The sequence below is a fragment of the Styela clava genome, chromosome 1, assembly GCF_964204865.1.
Source record: "Styela clava chromosome 1, kaStyClav1.hap1.2, whole genome shotgun sequence".
Classification (NCBI taxonomy): domain Eukaryota; kingdom Metazoa; phylum Chordata; class Ascidiacea; order Stolidobranchia; family Styelidae; genus Styela; species Styela clava.
In genome coordinates this window covers 27,627,615-27,654,935 of record NC_135250.1, presented here as the reverse complement: position 1 = coordinate 27,654,935, position 27,321 = coordinate 27,627,615, and the positions used below count along the sequence as shown (strand labels likewise).

At 33.5% G+C, this 27,321-nt stretch overlaps 2 protein-coding genes across 3 annotated transcripts; one reads left to right on the top strand and one right to left on the bottom strand.

The window, feature by feature from the left end:
* Positions 1 to 4,499: 4,499 nt before the first annotated feature.
* Positions 4,500 to 9,097, top strand: LOC120326586 (uncharacterized). 2 transcript variants are annotated; one of them, XM_078115733.1, is made up of 4 exons: positions 4,500 to 4,647; positions 5,203 to 5,436; positions 5,586 to 5,780; positions 6,316 to 7,412. In XM_078115733.1, the coding sequence occupies exons 1-4, from the start codon at positions 4,584 to 4,586 to the stop codon at positions 6,555 to 6,557; spliced, it is 735 nt and encodes a 244-aa protein (XP_077971859.1). In that variant the 5' UTR covers positions 4,500 to 4,583; the 3' UTR covers positions 6,558 to 7,412. The 2 variants fall into 2 exon arrangements, with proteins under 2 accessions (XP_077971859.1, XP_077971860.1); XM_078115734.1 differs by lacking the exons at positions 4,500 to 4,647; positions 5,203 to 5,436; positions 5,586 to 5,780 and adding exons at positions 7,862 to 8,053; positions 8,134 to 9,097 and having other exon boundaries at positions 6,598 to 7,012; positions 7,287 to 7,515.
* Positions 9,098 to 14,322: 5,225 nt separating this feature from the next.
* Positions 14,323 to 20,748, bottom strand: LOC120326575 (uncharacterized). Its single transcript, XM_078116379.1, has 3 exons — positions 20,611 to 20,748; positions 16,707 to 16,953; positions 14,323 to 16,005 (listed from the first exon to the last, which is right to left on the bottom strand). Exons 1-3 carry the CDS (start codon positions 20,642 to 20,644, stop codon positions 15,813 to 15,815), a joined length of 474 nt encoding a protein of 157 aa, XP_077972505.1. The 5' UTR covers positions 20,645 to 20,748; the 3' UTR covers positions 14,323 to 15,812.
* Between the last annotated feature and the right edge of the window lie 6,573 nt (positions 20,749 to 27,321).

Here is a 27,321-nt window from a genome sequence, read left to right as displayed (position 1 = left end):
ACAATACTTTTTATAAGAAAACTCTATATGGTTATACTTGTGTTTGGATAAAAATGTTAATATATAATATTACACACAAAAAAACGTACTGCCTAGGAATATCGCAATAAAAAATTTCGAGAAGTTTTATATTCAGTATAAATATAGGTCTTAGAGGAAATAATAAATATACAAAATAGTTTTCATGTCGTCAATTTCCAAGTGAATTTGTACCTGCCAAATAATGAAAGTCAAAAAATCGAATCTACGTCGACAATTAAGAATTCGCTAAAGTCTGCGATCTCTCCCGTATGGGGATCGTTACGACGCAAAAACGAGAAAAATAGCTGGCTTGATTTAGGGTGGTCTCCTGCGCGTTTTAGAGTTAGACGACAATTCACATATTTATAACAAGCCTTATTTTTTTACCATGACGTTGTTGTGACGTGATGTTTGGATGACGCAGTCAGGTGAGGGTTAGAATTGATATAGCCTATGCAAAAATAGTTATGCCACGCCAACCAGAAGTACTCGACGGCGTTTAGTGAACTAGGCCCGATTTCTGATTGTGGCCGAAGGTATGAATTACTTTTTGTATTGGTAATCCGATGTCACTATTTGGTGATGAATATCCCACTATGTCGTGAGATTTGTCTCAAGCAAGTAGTATTAGAGCTTGAGGTCGACGCACGGTGGCGTGAGACTCAACCTAGATAGTCATATATCGCGATATAACCACACAATAACCTGACATATACATCAACTGGTATTCCCGAAGTATGTGTACCAGAATAGGGTGAGGCCATAATCTTGTTCCACTTTCTATTGTTTTAGTTCTAATTACGAGCTCGGGGACAGTCAGTGATAGCCAAGTATATATCTCGCTGTCCTCCGTCCACAGATTCCAGTCTTTTTACACAAATTGATGTAAAATAGAAATACAAAATTTTTTACCTCCATATTTGAACTCACACTTCATGAGTGGCCTTAATGTAGTAATATAGCTTGTGCTCTGCCACGCCATAGCTTAAGCTCGGGATGTGGTTTACCACACTATAGCGTGAGATCTACCACGCTGTAGAGCGAGATCTACCAAACGAGTAGTATAGCATATCTAATGAAGGCGAGTAGTATAGCACGAGATCTAACTAAATCGAGTAATATAGCTTGAGATCTTCCTAAAGATAGTATTATAGCATGAGATCTTCCGCACCATAGCCTAGGATCTTCTTGAAGATATTAGTATAGGGCAGACATGGGCAAAGTACGGCCCGCTAGGTAATTCAATCTGGCCCGCCCAATGCTGCCACAACCAAACTGAAACCAAATTTTGGTGTTTTAATTAAAAATATCTCAAGGAATTTGTTGAGATTGTGGCTAAATTTAGTTTTCGCGCAGGGTTTGTTGTTTTCCACTGTTGCTTTTGTAATTCTGTAATCATCGTTCATAAATAAAATTCTTTACGTCATACTTACATGGCCTGCCAGTCTAGATGAAGAAATCAATGGCTCCTGATTAAAATATACCCAAAAATACATATTACATTCGTACTATACATATAGTAATGTCAATTGGTCTATTGCATATGGTATATTTAACTACATGTAGGTTATTATTTTGCGCTTGTTATGAAGATAAATCATTTTCAAGACTTTTGAAAATGCAATGCATGTGATAGTGCTACTACATGCGTCTATTCGCACTTTTTCAGTTTGAATCCAGATTTTTGCCAGTCACTGGTCGAATGATGTTAGATGCAGAGCTCAATTACTTATTATTTTTATTACATAAACTCAAGGTAATAAAACGTCCATAAAATACATTTTAAATCAGATAACTCTGAAAAGCGTGCGTTACTGTAAGCATTTTGATATAAAAAGCCACCTTTTAACGAAAACCCATGATAACAACGTATCTAATTCTCTATTTGAATGTATTTATTTAGTATAATTTTGAGTAATTCAATGAAATGTCTATAAGTAGGAGATAACATATAAAAACAAAAACATGAATCTTGATATTTTTTACAGTGTTGGCAGTTTTCGCAAATTGTAACACGCATCAGTATTGAATGAATGTAAGTACATAGCAAACAATGTGACTGTGGCATCGAAACAGGAAGAGTGTAAGAGTGTTTTTGAAATAACACTTTGCGAATGTGTTACATTGGGCAATGCTATTTAGAACATATGAGCAAAATCCATTGCTATATTTTCGTTTATTGGAAATTCCCACATAGAAGCTGAACCAACAGATTCCTAAAATAAATATAACAGCTTACAATGTTGTCATGACCAAACTCCTGAATATCAAGTGTGATAACGCAAATATTATTTGACGAATTTAATATTTGGAATATAATAATTCCGTGTTCAAATTCTTGTTTGTATTGGTAGTTTATTTGTTACACTTTTGATATGGTTATGCAAACAAGAAATGTACGAGTTTCTCGTCATCAGGGCATGAAATATGGCTACCTCATTTGTGTACTTTACCTGCAACGATTCTAAAATTTCCAAACTGTTTATACAAAAAGTATCAAAAGTGGGTTGTATTTAACGTGTATCTCATTTTCAAACCGTTTTTTTTTTATAATTTGAACAGGGTCCAGATTAATTGAGCAGAAATAAAGAACTCTGATGTATGCGCAAAATTAGTGTCAGGAGCTACTAAGACGTATTCATGTAAAATTTTTAACGTTCGGTAGAAAAACATACAAAATTCTTCAGTATAAATTGCCGAATAGCTGATGTTTTTAATCCACAGCATTTATCTGTTTTTGCTTAGTAAATACAGTCAGGCATAAGACAAATAAATTTAAAATCGTACAGTTTGTAGAGATTAACAAAAAGTCTTTCTTATAAAATAATGAATATCTAATGTTTTAAGCCACACCGTTTTTTAGTTTCTGCTTACTAAATACGGCCAGGCACAAGATTTCAATCAGTTTAGCTCAATACGACAACAAAGGCAAACATGAGATATTGAATTTCAGACAACTGAGGGTATTGAATACGACGTTCCTATATTTTTGCATAGTGGGTTCACTTCACTGAAGGCAAACCTAAAGTTCTAGGGATTACAAATGAATATAATATTTATGGATATCTATGTTCATTTATGTAGCACAGCGTTTTCCAAACTGTCTTTCGCAAGCGTCTTCCGAGTGTTCCGTGAAAAAAAAATTCATAAATTTGTCGCCATGGCGATCAAGGCATCTTGAAGTTGTCTCCCAACATCGCGTCACCGTCGGCCTAAAGCGGACAAACTATGTTAGGGTAGTGTCACTTTCGTTAACCGCCGGCCTAGTTTATTGACTGTTAAGTTCATTATCAAGTTTGCAGCAATTCTTTTGGTTTTGCTATAGGCAAACAAGTATAGACATAAAGAATAAAGGCCATCTCTGTCTGGTTTTAGTTTGAAAGGCTGAAAAAATTACTCATGTTCGCTAAATTCGACATACAAAGGTGAAAGGAATTTATACATTCATATACACGACATTCAAATTTAGAAACAATAAAACATTTATAATAAATGCAATACGTAAAAAATATTCAATCATATTTTATAGGTATGATTAATACAATTCTGTTAGTTTTCGCGGCGCATTTGGCCACTCGCCACGGCGAACCCATTGGGATCCGCTACATTACACTTGTTTCTTTATTAATTTTACCTTTCATTTTTTTGGTGTTCCGCGAGGCGAGATAAAAAGTGTAAGTGTTTCGTGGCCGAAAAAGTTTGGGAAACGCTGATGTAGCATATATAATTGTTGTTTTTGCTGGGATTTTTTCCATTCTAGCAATCAAATGCACCTGAACAAATATCCGCGACTGCGCCTCGCTCAATGCAAATGAGATTTGACGAGGTGGTAATTGCACTTCTAAAAAAAGTTTTATTAAAGTCAAATATCTAAATGTGTCCATGTTTCAATTTACAGCGATGAAGGATCTACAACATATTAGAATTAGAAACTATCATGTTTTGCTATAATGAGAAAAATCTATATGTCCCGGTTCACACAAAGGCAATTTATATTGTGAAAGGACGAGTGAGCCTACTTTTGAGTGCGTATCAAATTATTTTATTGCATTTATTTTATAACTGAGCTGTTTATGCAATACAGCGCTTTAGGATTTAGGAAAAATTGAAAACTATTTCTGTAGAATTGACCGTTTGTTTTTATGCAAAATCTAATGTATGGCAAACATTCATAATGCGAGTACTTTCATTCCCGATATGCGTCAAAGTAGCAGTTCTATTACAAATGAATATATATTTGTCTTATGGGTATATTACTAGTAAAAAAAATAGCTTCAGCAGTTTTTGTTCTATTGATAAATGGAGCAACGGATGTAAAATAAGTTTCATCGTCTTGCATTGACATTTTGTTTCATAATATTTCAATGTGCTAAAGCGTCATTCAAAGCGTATATACGAATTCTATAGCAAAAAGGACATTTCTTTATATATGCGCTGTTTTATTCTTTCCCTATAAGTACAAGGGTGGTTTGCGAATCGTTTGAATCAAAGCGTCAACTGTGATGGGTGACCTTACTAACATTGTCTTTATTAGATAAAAATATTTTTTGTTTGTATTTTACATGAGCGTTGTTGATGATATTGACAAGATGTACTCTAAAATTGGATTTCTTCTCTTGTTCTTTGGTAAGTAAGTACAGTAAATGCAATTTCCATACAATACAATTAATTAAACTACTTACTTGTATTTATAAAATCTCGAAACTACAATGTGAAACTTGAATAAAAATTTTATTACAACAAAATCATATGTATCTATTATGTTTGAAATTCAGTTTGCTTGACGCATGACCATAAAGTAATATTTTTTTCAACTTAACAACAAAATACTTAAAATAAATGAATTTAAAGTTCATGTTGGAAAGCATGAAAACTATTATGCGCCTGGAAATGCCATCTTACCTAATAAAGAGTAAAACAGTTATTCAATTATTGGTCCATTGTTTATCTTTGACTTTTATCTGTTTATGCACAAAGTGTTGTTAACTTTTCTTCACAATTTAGTAATTGAATGACAAATAGCTCGCTATCATAATTTATAACAAGGTTATAAGGAAATAAATGCTAAGCTATTGCACTATTGTTGATCACTTACTAATACTAAGCTAATGACTATTGTCTAGCATTTTAATAACGTATTTTGATGGTTACTGATTGTTGGTAATAAAACTATTATTTCAGGTTTGATATCGTATTCAACAGCTAGTACGTGCGCAGATGGTAGTTACATCAATCATGTATCAGGAACAATAATCAGCCCTTCAAACCAGAATGAATGCAAAGACAAAATATGTTCATGGAGATTTAAGTTGAAAAAAGATGGATATTATAACATAAATGATAACTTACTTGTATTGAATGTTTCGACAATTTCTGGTGTCAAGAATGATGATTTACTCTGGATTGAAGGAGAAGGTACCAAAAATATGAATAACAGTCACACTAGTTAACAAAACAAAGTAAAACAGTTGATTACACATAATATGCTAAACGCTGAATATTTCCAAAAACATACAATTTCTATTTTTATTCTTATATACACAAAACAAAAATTTTGAATTTAGGACTGAGTTACCAAAAAATCGATTTGGTATCAACATCCACTGTATGCTTGTCCTACTACATCTCTGATAATTGTTTGGATGAAATAAAAACTTTACAATGCAAGACTCGTCAAGTACAAGATGACGTCATACTCAAATTTAAATGCGAGTCAAGCAGATTCCAATTTACTATGGACTATGCTTTTTATCCTTGTGGTATGTAATTTGATCTTGGATAAATATTTAAAAGTCTTAATCTTCTTGATTTTGCTCTTTATATTCGGATACTTAAAATGTGTTCATCTATATTGATTGTTGATGTAGCACAAGGGTGAGCAAGGTATTTAAACCAGGGGCCAGTATGGCGGGCCATGTTTGTGTGACGTAAAAATTTACATTTCATGAACAATATTTACAGTGTTACAAAGCAAAGGTGGAAAACATTAAGCCTCGTGCCAAAACTAAATTTAACCGCAATCTCAACAAATTCATTAAGCTATTTTTAGCTAAAAAATAAAATCTTGGTTTCAGTTTTGTTGTGGCAGCATCAGCCGTGCCATATCGAATCCTCTAACGGGCCGGATTTGGCCCCCGTCCCTAATTTGCCAATGTCTGGTGTAGCACTATAACGAGCTCCGCATACAAATTGAAATAAATTTTTCTCATTTTAATATCTTGAAATGAGATACCTCATATTTTTATTTCACACTTTACATATTTTGATATTTTCTATCTAACTTTTATATATAAGAGAACACATGCAATGATAAAAGGATTGTCAATTACAATGGAACAATTCAAAGTCCTAACAACAAATCGGAATGTGGTCAAAGAGTATGTTCTTGGAGGTTTGATATGTCTTCTGATTATTATCAAGAGAATACAGGAAAAACATTAATTCTCAATTTTACTGGAACTACAAGTGCAAACGACAGAGAAATGCTGTGGATTGAAACAACAGGTATGGTGTATTTTATACTAACATTTTGTTGATTTGAAACCAAACCATCAAATTTTGAGTGAATACTTAAATTTCATAAATTTAAAGCAATAACACATCTTTATTATTATTATAATTTTGTATTATTTCTCCAATTTAAAAACCCTTGTCATCTTCGATCAGAAAATATAAAAACTAAGAATATTATTTTTATGTTTACTGTCTTAAAAATGTTTTAACTCAAAAAAATTATTCAAGGTCTTAACATAAAAAATGTAATTGTTTTTTTTATCATACCTTCAAAACTTTATATTTTTAGAAGGCTATAACAAAAATATCAACTTCAGCTCGAACGCAAAATATGTGTGTATGATATACTACATGTCTCATGACGGGGAATTTAATAATACAAATTGTGTTACTCGAAAAGTGGACACTACCAAAATATATCTGAAATACATGTGCGAGCCATCTATAATGCAATTCAGATTGGAATATGTGACTTTAGGTTTGGCTCAAATGTAATTTTAATGATACCGAATACGCAAATATATTACAGTTATTTTTATGAATTTTCTCAAACAATATTAACACAAAAATCGTAGCATAATATATGAAAAAGAATGACTTGTTTGATTTTGTCAGACAAAAAATTAAATATAAAATTACGAACAAATAATTATTAAACTGATTATGCTAGAACAATTTTGAGCAAGTTATAGCTGTAATATTTTTATGAATTCAACAAAATATTTTATTAAATATTTTGATTCATTCAACAGATTATCAATATCACGCCCTGACAAACCGTGATGTAACTTTCATTACCATTGTTAGTATTTTGGGTTTTCTCTTTATCCTTGTGATTGTATCAATCATTCAAAATGAGGATGAGGAAGAAAACGACAGCAGGCAACAACATATTTCTGAATCAGTAAATGCAAATGTCGAACGTGAAAACACCCCATGCAACGATAATTCTACAACATCTGCTCCAACAACTTCTGAATGGTAGGCATATTTTTTGTCACACATTACAAAATCAATATTTTCATTCAGTTGTTCCGAGCCCAAAAAAGTTTCAGTAATAATTTTTTTACAATTAATTTAATTTTTTTTTATCGGTTTTATTTAATGTGTTTTATATCAAATTTGCATATTCGAAAATAAGAACACGATATTTTTGTATGCAATTTTGTAACGATGAGATATCAAATTGTTAGAATGTGTTGTTTATTCAGTTATGAAAACAGACATGATTGAATGTAACAATTTAATTCAACATATAAATGTTTTGCAACAGACAAATAATGTTGATCATTCCGAAAAAATGATTCACAATTTTTTTATTTTTTAGCGATCAGAACCAACGATCTGACACAAATAAATTTTTACTTCGTCGTCTGCCTAGTCTTCCAACGATGGATTTACCAAGGTCACAACGTTGGTCAGATGTATCATCTGAAAATATTTACGAAGAAATTGAGGAATTGGATACTACATTTGAAGAGAAGATTGGAGAACTCGAGGAAATTTTTCAATCAGAAAAGTAAGAACACCATTACCTCGTTCCCATTTATTACAGTAAATTCAAATTTTCTTTATTTTATTTTATTTATTTTTATGCAGGATCACGGGAGAATATGCCGTTCAAATCTTTCACTGAAGAATCCTTGATGATATTGTTACTGAAAACTGAAGTTTGTAAATAATCCGAAACCTTCAGTAAACAGTTAACAGTGACAACTATATTTAGGATTCGATCTTAGATATTTTATTTTTGTTCGTTGTTTAATTTATGAGTTAGTCAATTATTGCCAGAAACATGTTTGGGATATTTTTTGGAAACTTTTATTTGCTTTTTTAGATAAGATATATGAGAGTTGAGTCCACACAATGTAGTGTTCTCATTTTATTTGAATCAAATATTAGTCCACAGTTATAAAAGTTTATGGTTTTTGACTTTATTATAGTTCAAACTTTAAATAAAATCGAGGTCCAATGATTCGGCATTGATTGGTGATTGGAATGATATTACACAACTTCGATTAGGAAACTCTTACAGAGCATCGAAGTCCTTTAAATAATTAAATGTTTGTTTTCGAACCGGATGTCATATACACACTAGCAAGTCATTTGTTTACTGTTGTTTTCTGCAAATATATATTTTTCACACTCTGATTATTCGTAAATAAAAGTTGACTGATACGTTTATTCTATTTTTCGTTTTTCTACGTTTTTTAATAAAGTAACATGGAAAGTTTATGCAATAGATAACACAAAATCTTTTTTTTGTATACGTAATGCATTTCTGGTAAGATTAATGATTTTATTTGTTCATTAACAAATTCATTTTCTATACGTATAAAACAATAGTGTACAATAGAAAAAATATTTTGTCAAATATATTATAAATGATAATTTCTATCTTAACTAACAAAATAGTTTCGCCAAGTCGTTTGAGTTTGTTTTGATAACTTATGATGCTTTTTGCGACAGTTCAAATGACTTAGTTTCTTATTGAAACTTTGTATAAAATATTTGTTTTGACAAAACATCGTGCCATTTAATGCAGCATGATAACATTTGTTGACTAGAGTAATAAACAAAAACCTTTTCATCAATTTTGTAATTGTAATATTAGTTTTAAAATTTAAATGTTAATCAAAATACAATATATATATACCAAAAATGCTGTCATTTTTATTTTGTCATTTAAACAAATGATTTTGATATTTTGGATTGAAAAATTTAACTCTCCGGAATATAAAAATATATTGAACCAGTATAATACGCGCTCGACGAGTATTCAAACTATGGTTATGCAGAAGCATCAAATTCATGTCTGTTGGTCGAGTAGATAAATCATTCAACAAAGTATGTTTTTATGAAAAAATTAGATTGTGTCTATGTGCGGTATCGTTTCCCGATCTTCCGCAAGATTCACAGAAAGATCTTAACAAAAAGACTTTTTTATGGTTATTTGAAGAATTTGAATAGAATTCAATCATAACGTATAATTTTCTATAAACCCAGACAACTATGAAATGATCTAAAAAATTAGAAATGGTTAAACATTAATCGATCTCTAAAGGTTTCTATAATCATAAGTGTACGTTTGGAAGCGCAAGATTTCAGGACTCAAATTGATATCACCACCACAGATATATATCTTCAATTAAGTTCTTCCCACTTATTATCGCACTTTTTTATATGAGTTGTGAATTTTTTGTTCTATTGCTCAGTCTCAGTGGTGAATCAACTAGAAAGGAATCAGTAGTTTAATCATATTTCCATTTTTTGTTTGAATTCACAAAACGAGTTCAGTATACAAGCAACTTCTGTGACGAAAGATGGTTAGGTGATTACCAACTAAGAAATACTACACAGCACATTAATTGATTATTTGAACTCGTAATGGCAATGTAATTCTGTTGCAAAATTTGAAACGACCTTTTGTAGTATTCAGTTTGCCGCAGGCACTATTAAAAAACGAGTGCAGCATCCAATTGCTGTAAGGAATATGCTATCCGATTTCTGAATATACAATATATTGTTCACAATATTGTAAACAATGTAGCCTACATGTGGCTCATAAAGCCTGTTACAGTGTTAAAATTTGTTGTACAGTCAGTTTACGGCATACCTTGGTCAGATTTTATTTAGATTGGTGTTTTTTTTGTTCTCCTGAAGTGTGTGTACCATTATCGAGGTAGCTAGTTTTGTTCGCCTACTTCATATCAAGTTGTGTAAAGGGACTGAGCCTATGAGGGTATAATCACTTGGCGAACACAGACAGTTCTCGAACTCATAATAGAACAAAAATAAGTCAAAATCAGAATAAAGTTATGGCCTAACCCTAACCTGGTACTTCATTTAATACACCTTTATATGCCAACTATTAGTGCACGAGGCATGTTAAATTTTTTTTTACGTATTTTAACACTAACACTTTATCAAACCCTACACTGCACATCCAACATATTCTGGAAACAAAATAATCACATACGACAACAAAATGAGTTATGTCAAATATATCGTGCTTGTAAGTAAATTACAGTTCATTTTCCAGTATATTATTGACACTAAAAATATCTGTTTTCTGTATATATGCCAGTTCCTTTTTTATTCTTTGTATGTCTCATCCTATGTTGCTTCATCGAACATATTCTGGACTTCCATCGAATCTCCCAACTCTTGATCAGCTGAAAAAAAAATATAAAATCCGTTGAATTTGTTTAATTATGAAATGCGTTGTACATTTCATTCAATCTATGCTCTACAATCTGCGGAAACAATTACGAAGAGATTGGAGTTAAACTTTGGGCTTGGCCTTCTGGATTTAATGTTTCTTAAGATGTTTTTTTCTTTAATGGGCCTGTAGTTTTTCAATGTGACTGCAGTAGGTCCCAAAAAAAGTAAGCCTGAAATTGAACCAAAGTTCGAAATTTCAACTTGAAAAGATGGATAAAGATAAGTTTGGTTGGTCATTGTCACTTTTACTGTATTGTTTATATTATGAGCATTTTAACAAAGGTTTTGAGGACATATTATTACTTTAGGCGCTGAAATTTGGCCGCAAGAAAAAGGAAATTGAGAACCATTAATTGCCATTAATTTTGTCTCGGTTTAAATTTAGTTTTGATTATTTAGTAACCATACGCTTAGTATTTAGGGGTTTATATAACTATATAATCTCACGCACTCTCACGCCTCTCTGCACTTAGATCCCAAATGAATCGATATCTTCGGTGGCTCCTACGCCTGGAGATCACCCAGCGCCATCCCCCAGTAGCAAACGCAGTAGTCAGGGAGTAACTGGGAAAACGCTTCGTCTTTCTGTACGAAAAAAAAGAAAATCCCGAAAATAGAACAATCAAAACATATATATATATATATATCGCATTTTTAATTTTGCACTATTACACAATGCTAGACGCGGAAACAAAGAATATTCTATATTACGATGATACTCAAAAACAGCGGATATCTACAACGAAATAAGACTGGACTACCTGCTATTTTGGAAAATTTTATTATAATAATGTAATATCCGCAGTGACGATGTGCGTGATTTTTTTCCTGCATATACTCATTAAAGCGCATTTTCTAGTGTCAAAATCTCGATATAATATATATATATATATATATATATATATATTATAGAATATTGGCTAAAACTAGTGTTGAAATTCAAGCGGTTCGCACGTGTTCTTAGAATGTCTGGATTATCGGCGAATCCGTTCTTGTTGTTCAAAAACTGTTTTAGACGTTATCCAATCCATTGGGTGGTCAAAAGAAGGTGTTGGTTAAAGTTCAGACAAACAATGCCCGTAAATGCAAACAATTCAATCTTACAAATTGCAAATTTATTGTTGTTCTCAAGCGCCGAACTATCTCCTTAATTTTAAAATTTTTGATTCGCGATTCAATCATTCACGCTGGGTAGGGCACGACTTATGTCATTCATATATGTAAGATTAATAGGCAGCAATGTAGGAAACGCTGAAAATGGGTAACGTTCTGTTTGTATTGATCTAAAAGCACATAACCTGTCGTCAGCGTGTTTATTTTATTTATGTGATAAAATACTGAATTCCTTCACTGGTCATAACTTGAGTAACAAGTTACTTGCCAACATCCAGCGTGCTAATTTCACTTTATTTATTTACCTGATCGGTGTCCATTGCTATATCGCTTCATAGCACAACCACGTTGTGGTCAGGTCACCTTCAAAATTCCCCAGCTATTCTACAGAACAACATTTCGCTACAGCTAGGTCTATGCAAACGGGAAATCCCCCGTTATTCGCTGCTATTATGGCACATTTAATGCACGGTAATTTTTAGTAATAATCTATAACAATTGCAATTAGTTAGCTCTTTAGTAAAATTTATATGTTATCTATTTGTTGAAACTCTTCTCCCCGATCTGTCAAACTAGGTGTTAGAACCTTGGGTGTCGCAGCTCGATAACCAGTTTTGGTTCCCCGCGGCTTCCCTTCCCCAGTAATTTAAATATCATTTTTTCTATATATTTTTGCATGTGTTTTTTGTTTTTTACTGGTTGGAAAAAATAAACTTGACTTGACTTGACTTGCCTTGCTCTTTTTACGCCTCCCGCTAGAAATCTCAAGGACATTGTAGTCATACAGATCATAGCCATCAAGGTGTAATATTAAAATTTTAAGCATCTTGAAATTATTTGGTACTCCTATTCACCAAGTACTGATATGTTTTCTGTCACCCTCTGTACAGTCACCTGAAATTATTAGTATCACAACATAAAACCAAAGCACTATTTAAAACAAGAATGACAACATTTCCCCTACTAAGGAATCTCTTTCTGGTTGGTAAGTCGGTTTTATAGAGTTTAACAGGATTCATGAAAAAACTGTTAGGCTTCCACTAGTCACGGCTCTTCAAATTCCTCACCCCTTCTATCCGAAGTGCTTCTTCAATGGGCTTAATAGAGTTTGCGGTAAAATCTTTTTCGACACTGTCTTATGTTGAATTTAAAAAGTTTCAATCGAATTTGAAAGATTCTGAAACAGTACTATACTGAGACCCACCATCGCCGAAAGAGAGCAAAGTTTCGATATTTTATGCGAGAATAGGTAAGGACATCGGTCGTTTAATGGTCAATTTTAATAATTCTTGTTCAACATCTCCTGTCTTATTAAACTTCACTTTATTTTTATTTTGTTCCTGAGGATCGCAAAAATATTTAGCCGTGCAAAGTGGATCGTGATGAAAAAAAGCTGAACAACACTGATAAGTGTATCTTAAGACAGATTGACTGCCTGAAACACACCTTTCGTCCCGAACAAGCCGCATACAAGCAGCCACTGTTATCTAACGATACTGTATGACCAAGTAATAAAAGAATGAACGTTTTGGCGAGGTCATTCATTAACATAAAATCGTAAATTCTGTTCATAAATCTAATTTCTAGCCATACGGAGGCCCGCTCTCTTCATTTCCCATAGGGCAACGAAATACTTTATCCGGTACTATATTGTTATTTAATATCTCTTCTTATTGCAGTACTTTAACTCACTTCTGCGAAATATACAGGTATAGTCCTAAAAAGCTGATTTTAAGCTGGACAAAGTTTAACCCAGTTGATCATACTGTATTGTCGTTACATAATTTGAATAATTTTTTAATGAGTTTGCGTCCGGTTGAACTGGAATTTTTTATCTAACTTGCAAATTAGCGAGTACAGTCCTTTTGTGGAATTCTTGAGTTGAACTGAAGGTGACTTTTCAATAAAACAATTAGTCATTACAGATGCAAATTAACAAAATCCTGACAACAATAACGCATTACTTTGTATATTATCATATCGTTACTTCATATGCATGCTCAATGCATTACTTTAACTTATTTCTTTGAAATATACAGGTATAAATCTGAAAAACTGGCTTTAAGCTGGACAGAGTGTAACCGAGTTGGTCATATTGTAATGTAGTCACTTAATTTGAATATTTCTTCAATGAGTTCGCGCCCGGTTGAACTGGAAATTTTCCCCCAATTTGCAAATTAGGGAGTACAGTCTTTTTGTTTAATTTTTGAGTTGGACTGATGGCGACTCTTTAAAACAATTATTCCTATAGATGCTAATTAAAATAAGCCCAGATAGCAATAACACATTTCGAAAAGTTTCATGACCTTATCGGCGTAGCAAAATTTGTAAGTAATAAGAAGTCAAATCAAATTTATTTATTCAAAGCAGTAAATAAATAAAAAAAATAATAGAACACAGAAAATAAAAATAAGAATTAAAAATTACAGAGTTTTACTAGAAATAGGAGTAACCAAAGCTGGTTATCGAGCAGAGACATCCAAGGTTCAAATATCTAATTTGAAAAAACTAAAATTTTAGAGATCGGAAACTACTATTTTACGGTGGTTTCCATAAGAATTATTAATCTAACCTATCTTATCATGAATAGTCAATTTCTCGAGATTGCATTTAAAGAGTTGCAACATCAATTGCTTGACGGGGAATTTTCCAATCCAGTCCAATTAATTGTAGGAAGGGTTGTTCCGAAGGTTTTATCTTTTTTTCATCGTGTGCATTAACCAAAGCACATTCTGCTAATATCTATATTAGAAAACGTTTTTATATATTTTTATATTTGTGTTTGATAGAAATTTTAATATATAATATTAAATCACAAATAAACATACTTCCAGGGAATATCGCAATAAAGAAAGATTAATTTACAGTAAATATACTAATATCGTCATAGCGAAAATAATAAATATGAACAATTATGGTCGCACCGTCAAGTGGAATTGTTCCTGCTAATTGATGATAATATACAACAGATATTCTGATAGTAAGATTTATTTTGTTATATTTGTGTTTGATCGAAAAGTTATAAAAAATATTATTACAGACATATATATAATAATACAACACAAATAAACATAATGCTAGAGAACATCTCATAAAAAAAAAAATTCGAGAAGCTTCGTGTTTAGTATACAAATACGCTCGAGGAGAAATTAATAAATATACACAATAATTGTCACGCTGTCAATTTGCAAGTGAGTTTGTACCTACTAAAGAATATTGTTACACGCTTGAAATTGCAATTTGCCCCACTCAACCAGTTTAAAGTGCATTTTCAGCATTGTGGAAAAACATAGCTACTACTTATAAACGCCTAATAGCCTAATCGAATGGGCTTGAAATTATTCAGTTAATAAATATCGCCGTCAAGTTCGCCAAATAGCTAGCATTTTGGCAGTGGTTTCCAACCTTTTTGTAAAATTCCCTGCTCCGCCTAAATATACTATACATAAAAGTAATTATTCAGTCAATTTTTATTAAACATTTGCTAGTTGTATGCGCAAGTCGCCCTCCCACCTTTGTACTTTAAGTAGTTGGTGGTGTGGACGTTCCAGAAGTGTGTGTACCAATACGGAGGTAACTAATTTCGTTCGCTTATTTATAAAGGGTTGTATAAAAAGACTGCCTATTCACTTGGCTAACACAGACGGTCCCCGAACTTGTAATAGAACTAAAATAAGAAGAAATCGGAATAAAATCATGACCTAACCCTAACCTGGTACACACACTACGGGAGTACCGTTGTGCGCATGAAAAATGCGTGTATATATGAGTATTACAGTAATGCTGGAGTAGTAAATAAAATCAAAATTAATAACGCAAATATAAAGAAAACCCCCCCCAAAATGATTAAATTTATCATTTTATCAATTTTTTTTGAGGGGGGGGGGGATGGGGTGCATATCCTTGTCCTACAATACATTGTAAAGAATTTCTCCCTCGCTTTATTCACTTGTATTTGGTTTAGACGCGACGTTGTACACCGGTTCCATCTCACTCTCTTGCTCAAATTCCACTTCATCATATTCCACCTCGTCTTGGTCTTGGTCGCCATCTCCAATGTCTTTTTTACGATTTTCAGCGCCAGTATCACTCAATTTATGATACTCAGATATTTTACGATTGATTCTGTACAACCTGAAATTAGTGGTAAATTTAATGCTTCATGAAATATTATTGTTGTACTAAATTGTTGTTGTTGTTATTGTTGTTGTAAAATATCGCTTTTCAATTTCACCAATAGATTAATAATGTCCACCATTAGGTCTAAGGTAGGAAGTAGACGCTAGAATACAATTACTTTTATTTCGTTTTTCTTTCGAAATTTTGTATTGGGCCCTGCATTTCATCCAAAATGTTTATGTCTTATTTTATTGCTATATGAACAGTATTCCGTCACATTTGTCAGTTGATTTATTCTTTAAAGTTACAGCTAAAATAAAACTGACATCGGTGCGCGAACTTCGTGTCCATGTATTTGAGCTTTTATGCTAGATTGGAAGTGAATAAACGAATTGTTTTTCTACAGTGTTGTCGTTTCGGGGACAACCGCTGGGTGCGGAAAAATCTGGTTACTCTGCAACTATAAGACTAATCGATTTCAAGCTATTGCTATTATACTATTTTTTTTTTCAAATTGAATTTTCTGCGAGACACGTTATTCTACTCATTTTTTTTTGCTATTCAATGTAACACTTTTAATGACTATGGGAACACTACCCCAGCATCTTGTTCGCCAATTTATACTGTAAAGTAAGCGCCTAATTAAGGAAAACTTGTACAAATGGTAACTGAGGCATTGAGCTGTACATTGGTGGTCACTTGAATATTATTCTCACCTGAATAACTGTATAAGTATAATCATTATGGCAATAGCAAGCAAGATCCCAAGTACGACTGATGCGGCTATTTCAGTCTGTTTCGTGTTGTCGTTTTTGCATCTACTTTGTGTTGAATTCTCCAATTCAAAAGCTCCGTTCCTTGATGTGTTTTCGTAAGTTGTTGAGACTTTCTGAGACATTCCTTCTGTCATTTTATCGGTTGGATGTTTAACAGACGAACGAGCTATGCGCTTGGCGCGGAATTCTAAATAAAAAATGATCATTATTTTTTACATTTAATTAATAAGTGAAAATATACAGGGTGATCAAACCAAGTGTAGACAAATGTATATTGAAACATCCAACACACATACAGTGGAAACTCTACCTACTAAATTAATTCGTTCCGTATGCGTCTACCTAAGTAGAAAATTCTGTGGGGACCGGAAGTGGCATTTTACCCGTAAATGTCCTAATCCGTTTCAAGCTGCCACGAAACCCCGACATAATATTTGTATAAATTATAATAATGATTGAAACCCGTAACAAATACTTGTTAGAATTAGATTACTGCATAATAAATATAAAAGGTACGCATGGGAAGAGGATAGATCAGAGAAATAACGAACAATAAATACGAAATGTATGTTTTTTCTATCTTGGCGTTTTACAACGAAACTAAGCGAAGACCGTGGATAGTGCGAGGACGGCGGTCGGAAGAGGTGAGAGAAGGCGTTAAAATTTGATAGCTGGCAGAGAACGTAATGTACAAAAATGAGCAAACGCGCATAAAATTAAAAATTTTCTTGTTTCGTTACGCTCTTCCGTTTTTTATTTATTTGTGCTTTTCTAGTTTTATTTTTTTTTCATCATTCCATTTTCTATTGTTTTAACTGTTACGTCTATATTCGTCTTTTGCGAATTTCGAGAATTAAGACTGTTCGTGTTTGCGCTGTTTTAAATATTTCATGTCGGTTGTTATGATTTTATTTTTAATAATAAATTAATACGTCAAACTGAACGAGATTGTCATTAACGACGCCGGGATAACGATGAAATCTGCGATTGATACTAAATAATATTAAATAGCTTCTTTTACGCTCTAAATTGCAAGAAATGAAAAAATTTCCATAATGTTGGGTCACTATCGAAACTGAGGGGATGGAAACAATTAATTACACAATTTGTTTTTAGATTTATTGCAGAGGCCGCACGAATTAAAATATACTATAATAATTGTAAAATATTTTCAATCAAAAACATCCTCGACGCGTTATAAGCACTTCAAGTCGGCGCTAATTAAAACCCTTTCATGTCGGGTTTAATTTATTGCCGTGACACACAAGTCTGCGTTTGATTACGATAAAAAATCAAATTGTTGGTAAATGTTTTTACTCAAACCGTGGACGGTGGCGCTGGGATTTGCGCGCCGAATTAATCATTCTTATAAACATGAAAACAATATTCGAAATTCGCAATATTCGAATGTTAAATTTGAGTTGGACATTCCTGCCCAAAGCAGTATTTTTCGTAATATCCGCCCATTGCCTTTACTACTCGCCTCGGTCTGATTGGAACTTGACTGCACGAGGCACGTATGGCTTCTTCTGAAATTTTGTCCTAACTAGACGTCAATCTACGTCTTAGAGCAGTTCTGAGTCAATCTGAGTTACGCGCACCACTAGTGATACACGATAGCTTTTCAAGTGGTACAAAAGCAGCTTTGAATTAATGCAACAATTAACCTTTGTATTCGCTAAACGGCGTTTATAGCGCTACCAGTTTTTGTCTTTCTCTCGCTCTCGTCTGTTACTGTCCACCTAAAACCAAACGGGCATGTTTTTGCCATTTTGCGCGTTACGTCAAACATCTTTATCAGTACTAGCCTCTATCACGAAAGCTTCCTTATTTGCTGATTTATTAAATGTAGATGTATCGTGACGTAACACGCAAAACGGCCAAAACATACCCGTTCCGTTTCTGTAGGAATACAAATACAAAAAATTATTGTTGCAATATTTCAAAGCTGCATGCGTACCACTAGGAGTGCGCGTACCTGAAGCTGAGAACATTAGCTTTACAGTATAGATTGATGACTTGTTGGGACAAAATTTCAGAAGAAACCAAACGTGCCTCGTGCAGTTAAGTTTCAAACAGTTCGAGGCGTGTAGTGAATGCACAGGGAGAATATATCAAAAAATAACAATGAATTATATTATTTATCTTTATAATGCTAATTTCAGCAACATAATTTTTTTTTTCTTACATTTATATTATTAATATTTTAATAAACATTTCTCTACACTTGGTCAGATCACCTTGTATATAAATTGTAAACGTGGAATTTTACAATGTAGAGAATTTTTCTGAGAATCAGAATGTTCGAGACGAGTGCACAGCTCAACATCATTAGGGGACGTGCACGAGTTTTTCCCGCCCTAAGCACATGTATTTGATACGTTTGCTACAATAAATTTAGGCAGTGTTATATTTTTAAATTTTTTCTAATATGGTATTTTATTTTACTTGTGAGAAAGTATAAAGTCGTTTAGATGAGAACGTGTGACTATTATGATTGGTAATCAGGCGCCACTATCGTGTAATTTATATCCCGCAATAGCGTGAGATTTGTCGTAAGCGAGTATTATAGCGTGTGGTCTACTTCACTGTTGTGCGAAATTCCACTTAAGTTAATACTATATCATGATGTTCAGCACAATACAGCTTGGCATATACTTCAAACTTGTGCTAAAACGTGAAATCTACCTCAAGTTAGTGGTATAACTTGAGATATACCACACTATAGCGGGAGATCTACCTTGTGCTAGTGGAATGTGGCCCGCCGCTTCAGTATCCGTGGCCCGCGTCGCATTTGCAGGAGGGTAAACAAAAAAATTGCAATTGGTGTTGTTTCGTCATAAAAATACCCATAAATTATTTTGATATATTTTTACACCACCAATGCCATTAAATTGACTAGATTTACGGCTAGCTGAGGCAACTAGCGAAGTTGAATAATGTGCTTGGCTAGTATAAATTGTTAACTGACTTTTTATCTTTTCGGTCTGGAATATATGCTAACAAAATAGGATTCAGAGAAAACTAAAAATCGAATGAGGAATCTATTAGCTTAGGTTGGCTACGCTGATTACTGAATATGATTGTTATGGACAAACAAAATAATTCCTGTCGGGTGTTTTTTTGCAACCAGTCGTAACAGTATGACAAAAATGCTGCCTATTTGTCAGAAAATTTAGTAATTACCCTCCTGTATTTCAAATTAGGTCAAATTCTGTGATCAATCAATCTGTAATTATTTGTAAGTTATTTCGTAAACATGAGTTTAAAAAGAAAGCTACCCAATTCAAACAAATTTTTTTGACTGGACATCGGAGGAAAAATACCACAATGATTGCTTACTATGTCTGTAAGTTGTGCCGGTGACAATCTAAATTTCCTTATGGCACTTTCTCCGTTATTAAAAGTTTGAAATCTTACACTAAATGTTGATATAGTAAGATTTTTGCACGTTTTGATGAATTTTTGCATGTTTTAGCTTGATAAATGAAAAATAATGCCAATGTGTTTGGACAATAAAAGCGTTTGTTTTATATTGCACTGTTTACCTAATCTTGGCACTATTGGCAATAGCGTGAGATCTAACTCGAGCTGGCTCAATAGCGTTGGCTCAACGGAATAAATCTTTTTTTCTCATTGCATTCCAGCAAAAATAATCAGAATGAGCCTCCTAGGCGTATGCATACCTCGGAAGGCACCTCGGTGGGCGACATACAACGAAATTACTCGTGTTTTCATATCACAAATTATTAGTATTAAACTCGGAAATAACAGACCAAACAGTGCTATATACATTGAACATGATTCAATCTATTTAACGTCAACTAAATTTAGGTTTACTTACCGTTCAATAAGAAATAGGATTGGTAACTCGCCATTGTAGTGCTGTAAGTTTAATCTATAAAGAAATAACTTCGTTTACATAAAATGATTTTTAACTTCTAACCTTTACTATTATGGAGCCTGAATAGCACAATACGACGAACTTGGTAACTGAAACCTTACTAATGAAAGTGCGTGATCAGAATATGATTTCACCGAGAGTTGCGTTTGAATCACGTTGATGATTAATTACTCTTTACACCTGCATCAAATTATTATGCTTTGTTCTTGGCAAAGAAGGATTAATGACCAAATAAATTTGCTGATGACTTACGTTGAGGTAGGATAGGTAAACGATTGACCTCTGTTGAATATTTCACTGTATGCGTGGAAGGTTAGAATAGTTCATTATTGCCAAAAAAGATTCATATGTTTAGCTAGTTGTTCTCAAACCTTTTTCTTTCGTGGCTAACTTTCGTTTCACAAAAATTATGTGGCCCGTCAACTTTTTCATCCAAAGGCAAAAACTGAAAAAAAAAATAATATTTTTGCAAAATTGACACTTTCACTTTAATAATTACAATTTAAATTACCACTCAGTAGTAAAAAACACCATTATCATTCATTTCTAATACAATAGAAATTAACAACATATCAGTCGATAACTACAGCAATTTTCGATAGGTTTATGGCCCATCCGAAAATGTTTGCGTGGCCCAGTGGTGGACCATTGCCCACTGGTTGAGAACCTTTGGAATAACACAAGCAAATGTTGATGATTGTGCGTCATGGCGTGTTCATTAAAGAGCCTACGCATCTGATGGATATAGAGAACTGGGTTCAAATACCTGACTTCAGTTTTATCCGACTTTTACTCAACTTCAACTTAGACAGCGCTGGGCTACAAAAGTTTAGGGAAATTTTTTCAAAAAAAATATCCTAGCACTGCTCGCAGACTTGTTAAATGAATATTATATTTATTTAACAAGTCGAATAACTCTGACATATATATATATATATTCATGTCGGTAGTGAACTCTTGAAAAAGCTCCTAATTTTAGTGACCGAAAATATTGCTGCGTCGTACGAATGACGATCATACACTTGAAATTATTCAGAAAAAAAAACTGCATTTTCTAATTAATGATGTATCACGTGTGTTAATTATATAGCAGTATTCTAAGACTCATTATATTATTATAGGGCCTTAATTTGACCCGAATTACTACTGTGTCTCACGTATTTTTTGAAATATAAAGTGTCGTTTTTCTAGATTGTGGTTAATGAGTTTGTCGTTGCGACAATATTGCTTATTTAAGTAGCTATTTGATTGATCTATTTCTAACTATTTATACCCAAAGAATAAATCGCTAAAAAACTATCACTTATATTTTTTGGAAAATACTTTCCGACTCATTTTATATGACAACTCGAGCATTACAATGACATTCTGTACATTATTATAACATTCATTACACTTAGTACCACGTTAGTCAGATAGTGATATAATTCGTAAGTTGCAAACCTATCATGGTTTCGGAATTCAAAGCAATGATTCATCAGGTTTCCATCATTTGATTAATCGTGCAAAGTAAAAAACACATGGGGGATAATTATGCGCGAGTAGATTTCTGAAACCGCTGAAATTGAGAATTGCCAGTTCCTTTCGATTCAGTCTGACGAGACAACTGACATCACGTGCGTTTCCCAACTAGCTGTGATTTTTCGGTTTGTGAGAGATGGTAAACCTACCGAGAGATTTCACAGCTTTGTACCAATCGTTGATCGCACGGCTTGCGGGATATCGGCTGTACTGAAAGAAGTGTTACAGCCTTACAACGCGAAGTCAAAATTGATAGATAGCTCAAACTTATGACGGCGCGGAAGTCATGAGTGGGTCGAAACATGGTGTTCAAGTTTATATAAAAGAAGATTTACATTGTTATGCACACCAATTTAACTTCGTTATTAAAAATATGTGTCTTGATACCCCTCTCGTCCGTATATTTTTTGCAAATGTTTTGGGGTTTTCTTCATTTTTTTCCGTTTCGCCGAAGCGCTCTGACCTCCTTCGCCAGATATGTAGCCGCCGTCTCCCAGCTTGTGCATCAACACGTTGGAACTTCCAATCACGCGTGGTGCAGGGCGTGTCCGAAATTAGGTCTGAGCTCATTGAGTGTTTCAATGGCATTCAGAGCTCTCCGGTTTGGGACGAACGCTCTGTGAGGGAGGCGGCGGGTCTAAAGCGTCTGCTAGAAGATGGTGAGTTTTCATTTTTTCTCGCTTTTTTCTCCACAATATTCTATCATGTGGATGTGTTATACGGCGCATTGCAGTCAAGGCTAAAGGATGGAGCGTCTGTGCAGTCGTGTATTTCAGACTTCTGCGATGCTGTATCTCGTATCCGGGAAACAATAAAATACGACGACACATGGAGTGCTTATTTACGCCGCGGGCAAACAACGCAGCGTTTGATTTTGTCTGCAAAGGAATGCTGTGACATTCTGTTGAATCAAATAGGCGATCGTCTGCGCACTGAACACCTTGCCGCGTTCTCTTTGATGAACCCCAAAAATTTTTCAAAATTTGCACGTCAAATTCCCATCCATTTGTTGGCTACTGTCTCCAAATTTTACCCCATGATAAACGTGGGTAAATAGGAAAATGAATTGCGATGTACATACACCAATCAAACTTTTTTGAACATCACATCATCTTGCGCGCTCTATGGGTTCCTCATAGATAACACTCTAGTAACTACCTTTGCGGCGTCTGCAAAATTTTTGGATATCATTTTGACGACGCCTATTTCTTCCGTCGACGCAGAGCGAACATTCAGCACGCTGAAGCGTATTGAAACGTATCTCAGAAACACAATGAAGCAAGATAGATTAAATTCCTTGGCTGTTTTATCCGTTCACAAAGACGTTATTTCTGGGATGCATGACTTTAATCAGCGCGTTATTGAGCATTTTGCTTCCAAGAAACCGCGGCGTGTTGCATATATGTTCAAGCAGTAGAAGTCTAGCAGCATATATATCTATGAGTGAGCGACGCATGTCCTTATCTTTGCATTAACTTTCCTTTCTTCATAGTAACGTTTTAAACCTTATTTTAGGTTTTGTCTGCTTTCCCGAAGTTTCTGTTAATATGTCATTGTATTTATCTGGGTAAATATTACCTTTCCTTTTGAAAGAGGTTTCAAAATAAACTATGTCTATATTTATTAATCCCTTGACTTGGACCGGTTTTAAAGACACTTTCTTATAGTTAAAAATTGTCGCTTTTGCCGATTGGTGTTACCGATGGAATGGTTTTTATACTAATAAAATGATGGGAGAACTTACAGCGCTCATCCTGTCCCCGTAGATGGGGGTAACTTGTTCCCGCAGTAGCTTGTCCCGGTTGTCAAAATGACCACGCGCCGCCACTGAATTTGAGAATTAATGATTTATTACATTGAACTCAATTAACCCAAGGAACAAGTCATTTTAAATATGCCCGCATCGGTCATTGATTGTAAATTGTACTTTTTGAGTTTTAACGTCAACCTAGAGCTTTTTGTAACGCCGATACCTTGCTTAAAAATAACCTCGAATGCGAAAGAACAAATCAAGTTTGACAAATCCCAAGATCGCAAAAATACGATTCCAATTTATTCATTGTTGGCAGTTTATCACGTATTTTATATTATTTTAGAATAGTAATCTTTTATTTTAGTAATCCTAATAGTAATCTCGAATCAAACGTGAGTAACGATAAGCACAAATAAATTATTATGACAAGACATTTTAAATGTTGCTCGCAATGGTCATGGATTGAATATTTTACGCAACAGAAATCTCGTTATCTAATGAAATTTTTTTTTCAATAGCGAAGAATGTTGCGCAAAAATTTCCGATTCGAATTTTGAACCCCTCTCCCTCTTAAGAATCCTGACTGCGCTACTGCTTATAAATAATGTCATTTCTGAATTCAGCCTCTTTGCCTTATTTCGAGGCTATACTGTTGTCAAATTTTATTAAACCTGTTATTGCTTCTTAGAACAATTACAAAATTTGCAAAGTCAGTATTTTGAAAAGTAATCGAATAGCACGCGGAGCCCCTAGGTTTCTTCCGCGGAGCCCTGGGGATCCGTACGGAGCACTTTGACAACCTATGCTATACTCGACATGGACTGGTAACCAGACGAGAGATAATTGTTCGCCAAATGCTTAACTTTCTTCTCCCCTGGATAAGTATATAAATGCTGACCTAGCAAAAGACACGTAAAAAAATACATATTGCGTAAATGGCTGGCCATATTAACATTGTGTGGCTTCTCTATAATCAAACATACTGCCTTTATATTTGCCCATCATCTCTTACACGTTAGGCATTCAAATTTCATTATATATCAATTATAATCCTCAATTGCTGCCCCATTAACTTTATGCAAATCATTCAGAGATAATGAGACTCTCATCTCTGATCAGATATACGGCCAATCACTAATACCGATCTATACTAAAACTATACTGATTTGTGGCGGTGCTTTAAGCACCACAAATATCAAAGATATTGAAGTACTGTATGCCAAGTCAATAAGATCAGAAGAGCAAATATGGAAAAGTGCACTCCAAGTAATTAAATTCTTTAAAAAATGCCTTTGGCCGTAAACGTTTTTGACATCGACAGAACAGTATGATACACTGGTATGTCAGCAATACAATCAATCGCATATTCAAGATATTTCACACACTTGTATATTTGCATATTATATAATAATTATAAGGCTCTTAAATTACATTTTCTAATTCTAAGTCTTTGGAGATTTATAGTTGAAGTACAATGAACTCGCTAATCAGCCAGGACAGCCGAATGCACTCTTGCAATCAAGATCCGGAAATGAAATTGAAATTGACACTAAAATATAATTAGATTGATTTTATTTGTAATTTAATATTATGCTATGGGGTGATTTTTCAAAAACCGGCTATTAGATGTTTTTGCGAAAACTTTCAATACAACCCTACGATACCTATATTTTGGATATGAAGTGTAAATATTAATTGTTCTGCTAAATTGTTGCTGGAAAAAAATTCTTTTCCTCGTAGCTAATGGACCATTTTTTTCAAATTCAAATTAAAGATGGAAAAAGCTGCTTGAAGTTTTTAGTTTTAAGCCTAGTTAAAAGCGTATATATATATACTGCTCAACTGTTTTATGCCAACCAACTGGTGGAAGGGCGAGGCTTACAGAAGGTTGCTCCTTCCGAAGGAAACAACACTAAAGTTTTCGTCAAAAAATATATATAAGCTTACTATAGTCGTACATTACCTGTACAGAGCTCATACGTCTCTTGAAAGTTCGAATCTGAAATTATAGACTATATTTTTTAAATTGGTGAATAATATTTTTGAGCTATTTTTAAAATATTTTTAAGCTTTCGGCCAACAAGATAACAAGTTTTCAGTAGCACAATTTCAGTAGGGTGATCTCAACTTTTTTTAGCGAACTCACAAGAAACAGATACGTAAAATTCATTATAAAAACATTTTCAATAAACTTCAAAAAATCAAATCTGATAAAAGTCTCACATTTTGTGTTGTCTGTCCATGTGCCGCTTGAATAATCTGAAGAGAATAACAAAATATGAAACATTTATTGTAAGTGTGGATATAATTGGCTAACTAGTACTCAGTGAATAGTGCGAGCATTCGGTAATGGCATCTTCGTGTCCATATATTTTTGCATTGCTCTTTTATACCTTTATAAATGTATGGAACATTTCTTGAAATTTTTGAAAAACACTGAAATATAGGGATAGGGTTTGCCCAGTAAACATCTATATAATCCATACTTAGCTATTTTCGTGCTCTTGGTATAAATTTATTAATTTATCCGTTTACTGACGTTATCTCATCAAACGCAACCAAGTCAGATTAAGAAAAAAAAAAGGGATTCCATTACCTCTTTTGCCTGTTTTGGAATAGACGACGAGATTCCTATATGCAGCAGCAGAACTCTATAAAATAAGATGCGATTGCTCAATAATATTGCAGAAAGTATTTTAAGGAGTTGGTATTTAAAATTCAAAAGTGAAAATCCAATTCAGAGACAAGTATTTTTAAAAATCCTCTGAGAATCAACGACTATTATGCTAAATTTAAAGAATTTTGGAAAATGATTGTATTCAAAGTCAATGTTCGGTGCCAAAAAAACCTCTTAGAATGCTTATAGTCCCACAGATACCTAATTTAAACATTTTGACTCTTAATTGTGTGTTTGATACTGAAATTGTAATCGATTTATATCCGGAGAAAATACACGCTTTTAATTTTAAAACTCAATATGTATCTTCGTAAAGTAAAAGCCTGATTGTTTTGGAAAAAAAAAAAAAAAAAATCGGTCTTCTCCAAAAGAGATGACAAAATTATGTTGCTCTGAAAATCAAGCCTTAAAGTATGCGAGGCTATCAATGAACTAACTAACACAACATCGCTTGTTAAATATTACATTAAATTGCTTTTCGTGTATTGAACCAACTTCCATTATCACCTCTACCTTTTAAACGCCACAAACTGATATAATACCAGTAAAAAGTTTGCAAAAAGGTAATTGAACTTTAACTTTAATTTAACTTGAACTTTAATTGAACTTATGTAAGTACCTTCAGTGCCGCCTTTACGCTATTTTCTCCTGCAGTTATCGTTAGTATAAAAGCCAGAAATATAATTAATAAACAGATAAG

Bases quoted from the DNA above. Each gene is read 5' to 3' on its own strand.
- LOC120326586 (XM_078115733.1), top strand. From the start codon at position 4,584: ATGAGCGTTGTTGATGATATTGACAAGATGTACTCTAAAATTGGATTT. The intron at 4,648-5,202 runs GTAAGTAAGTAC...CTATTATTTCAG, and splicing joins ATTTCTTCTCTTGTTCTTTG to GTTTGATATCGTATTCAACA. The intron at 5,781-6,315 runs GTATGTAATTTG...TTTATATATAAG, and splicing joins CTATGCTTTTTATCCTTGTG to AGAACACATGCAATGATAAA.
- LOC120326575 (XM_078116379.1), bottom strand. From the start codon at position 20,644: ATGGCGAGTTACCAATCCTATTTCTTATTGAACG. The intron at 16,954-20,610 runs GTAAGTAAACCT...TTTTTTATTTAG, and splicing joins ATCCTATTTCTTATTGAACG to AATTCCGCGCCAAGCGCATA. The intron at 16,006-16,706 runs GTGAGAATAATA...CACTAATTTCAG, and splicing joins ATACTTATACAGTTATTCAG to GTTGTACAGAATCAATCGTA.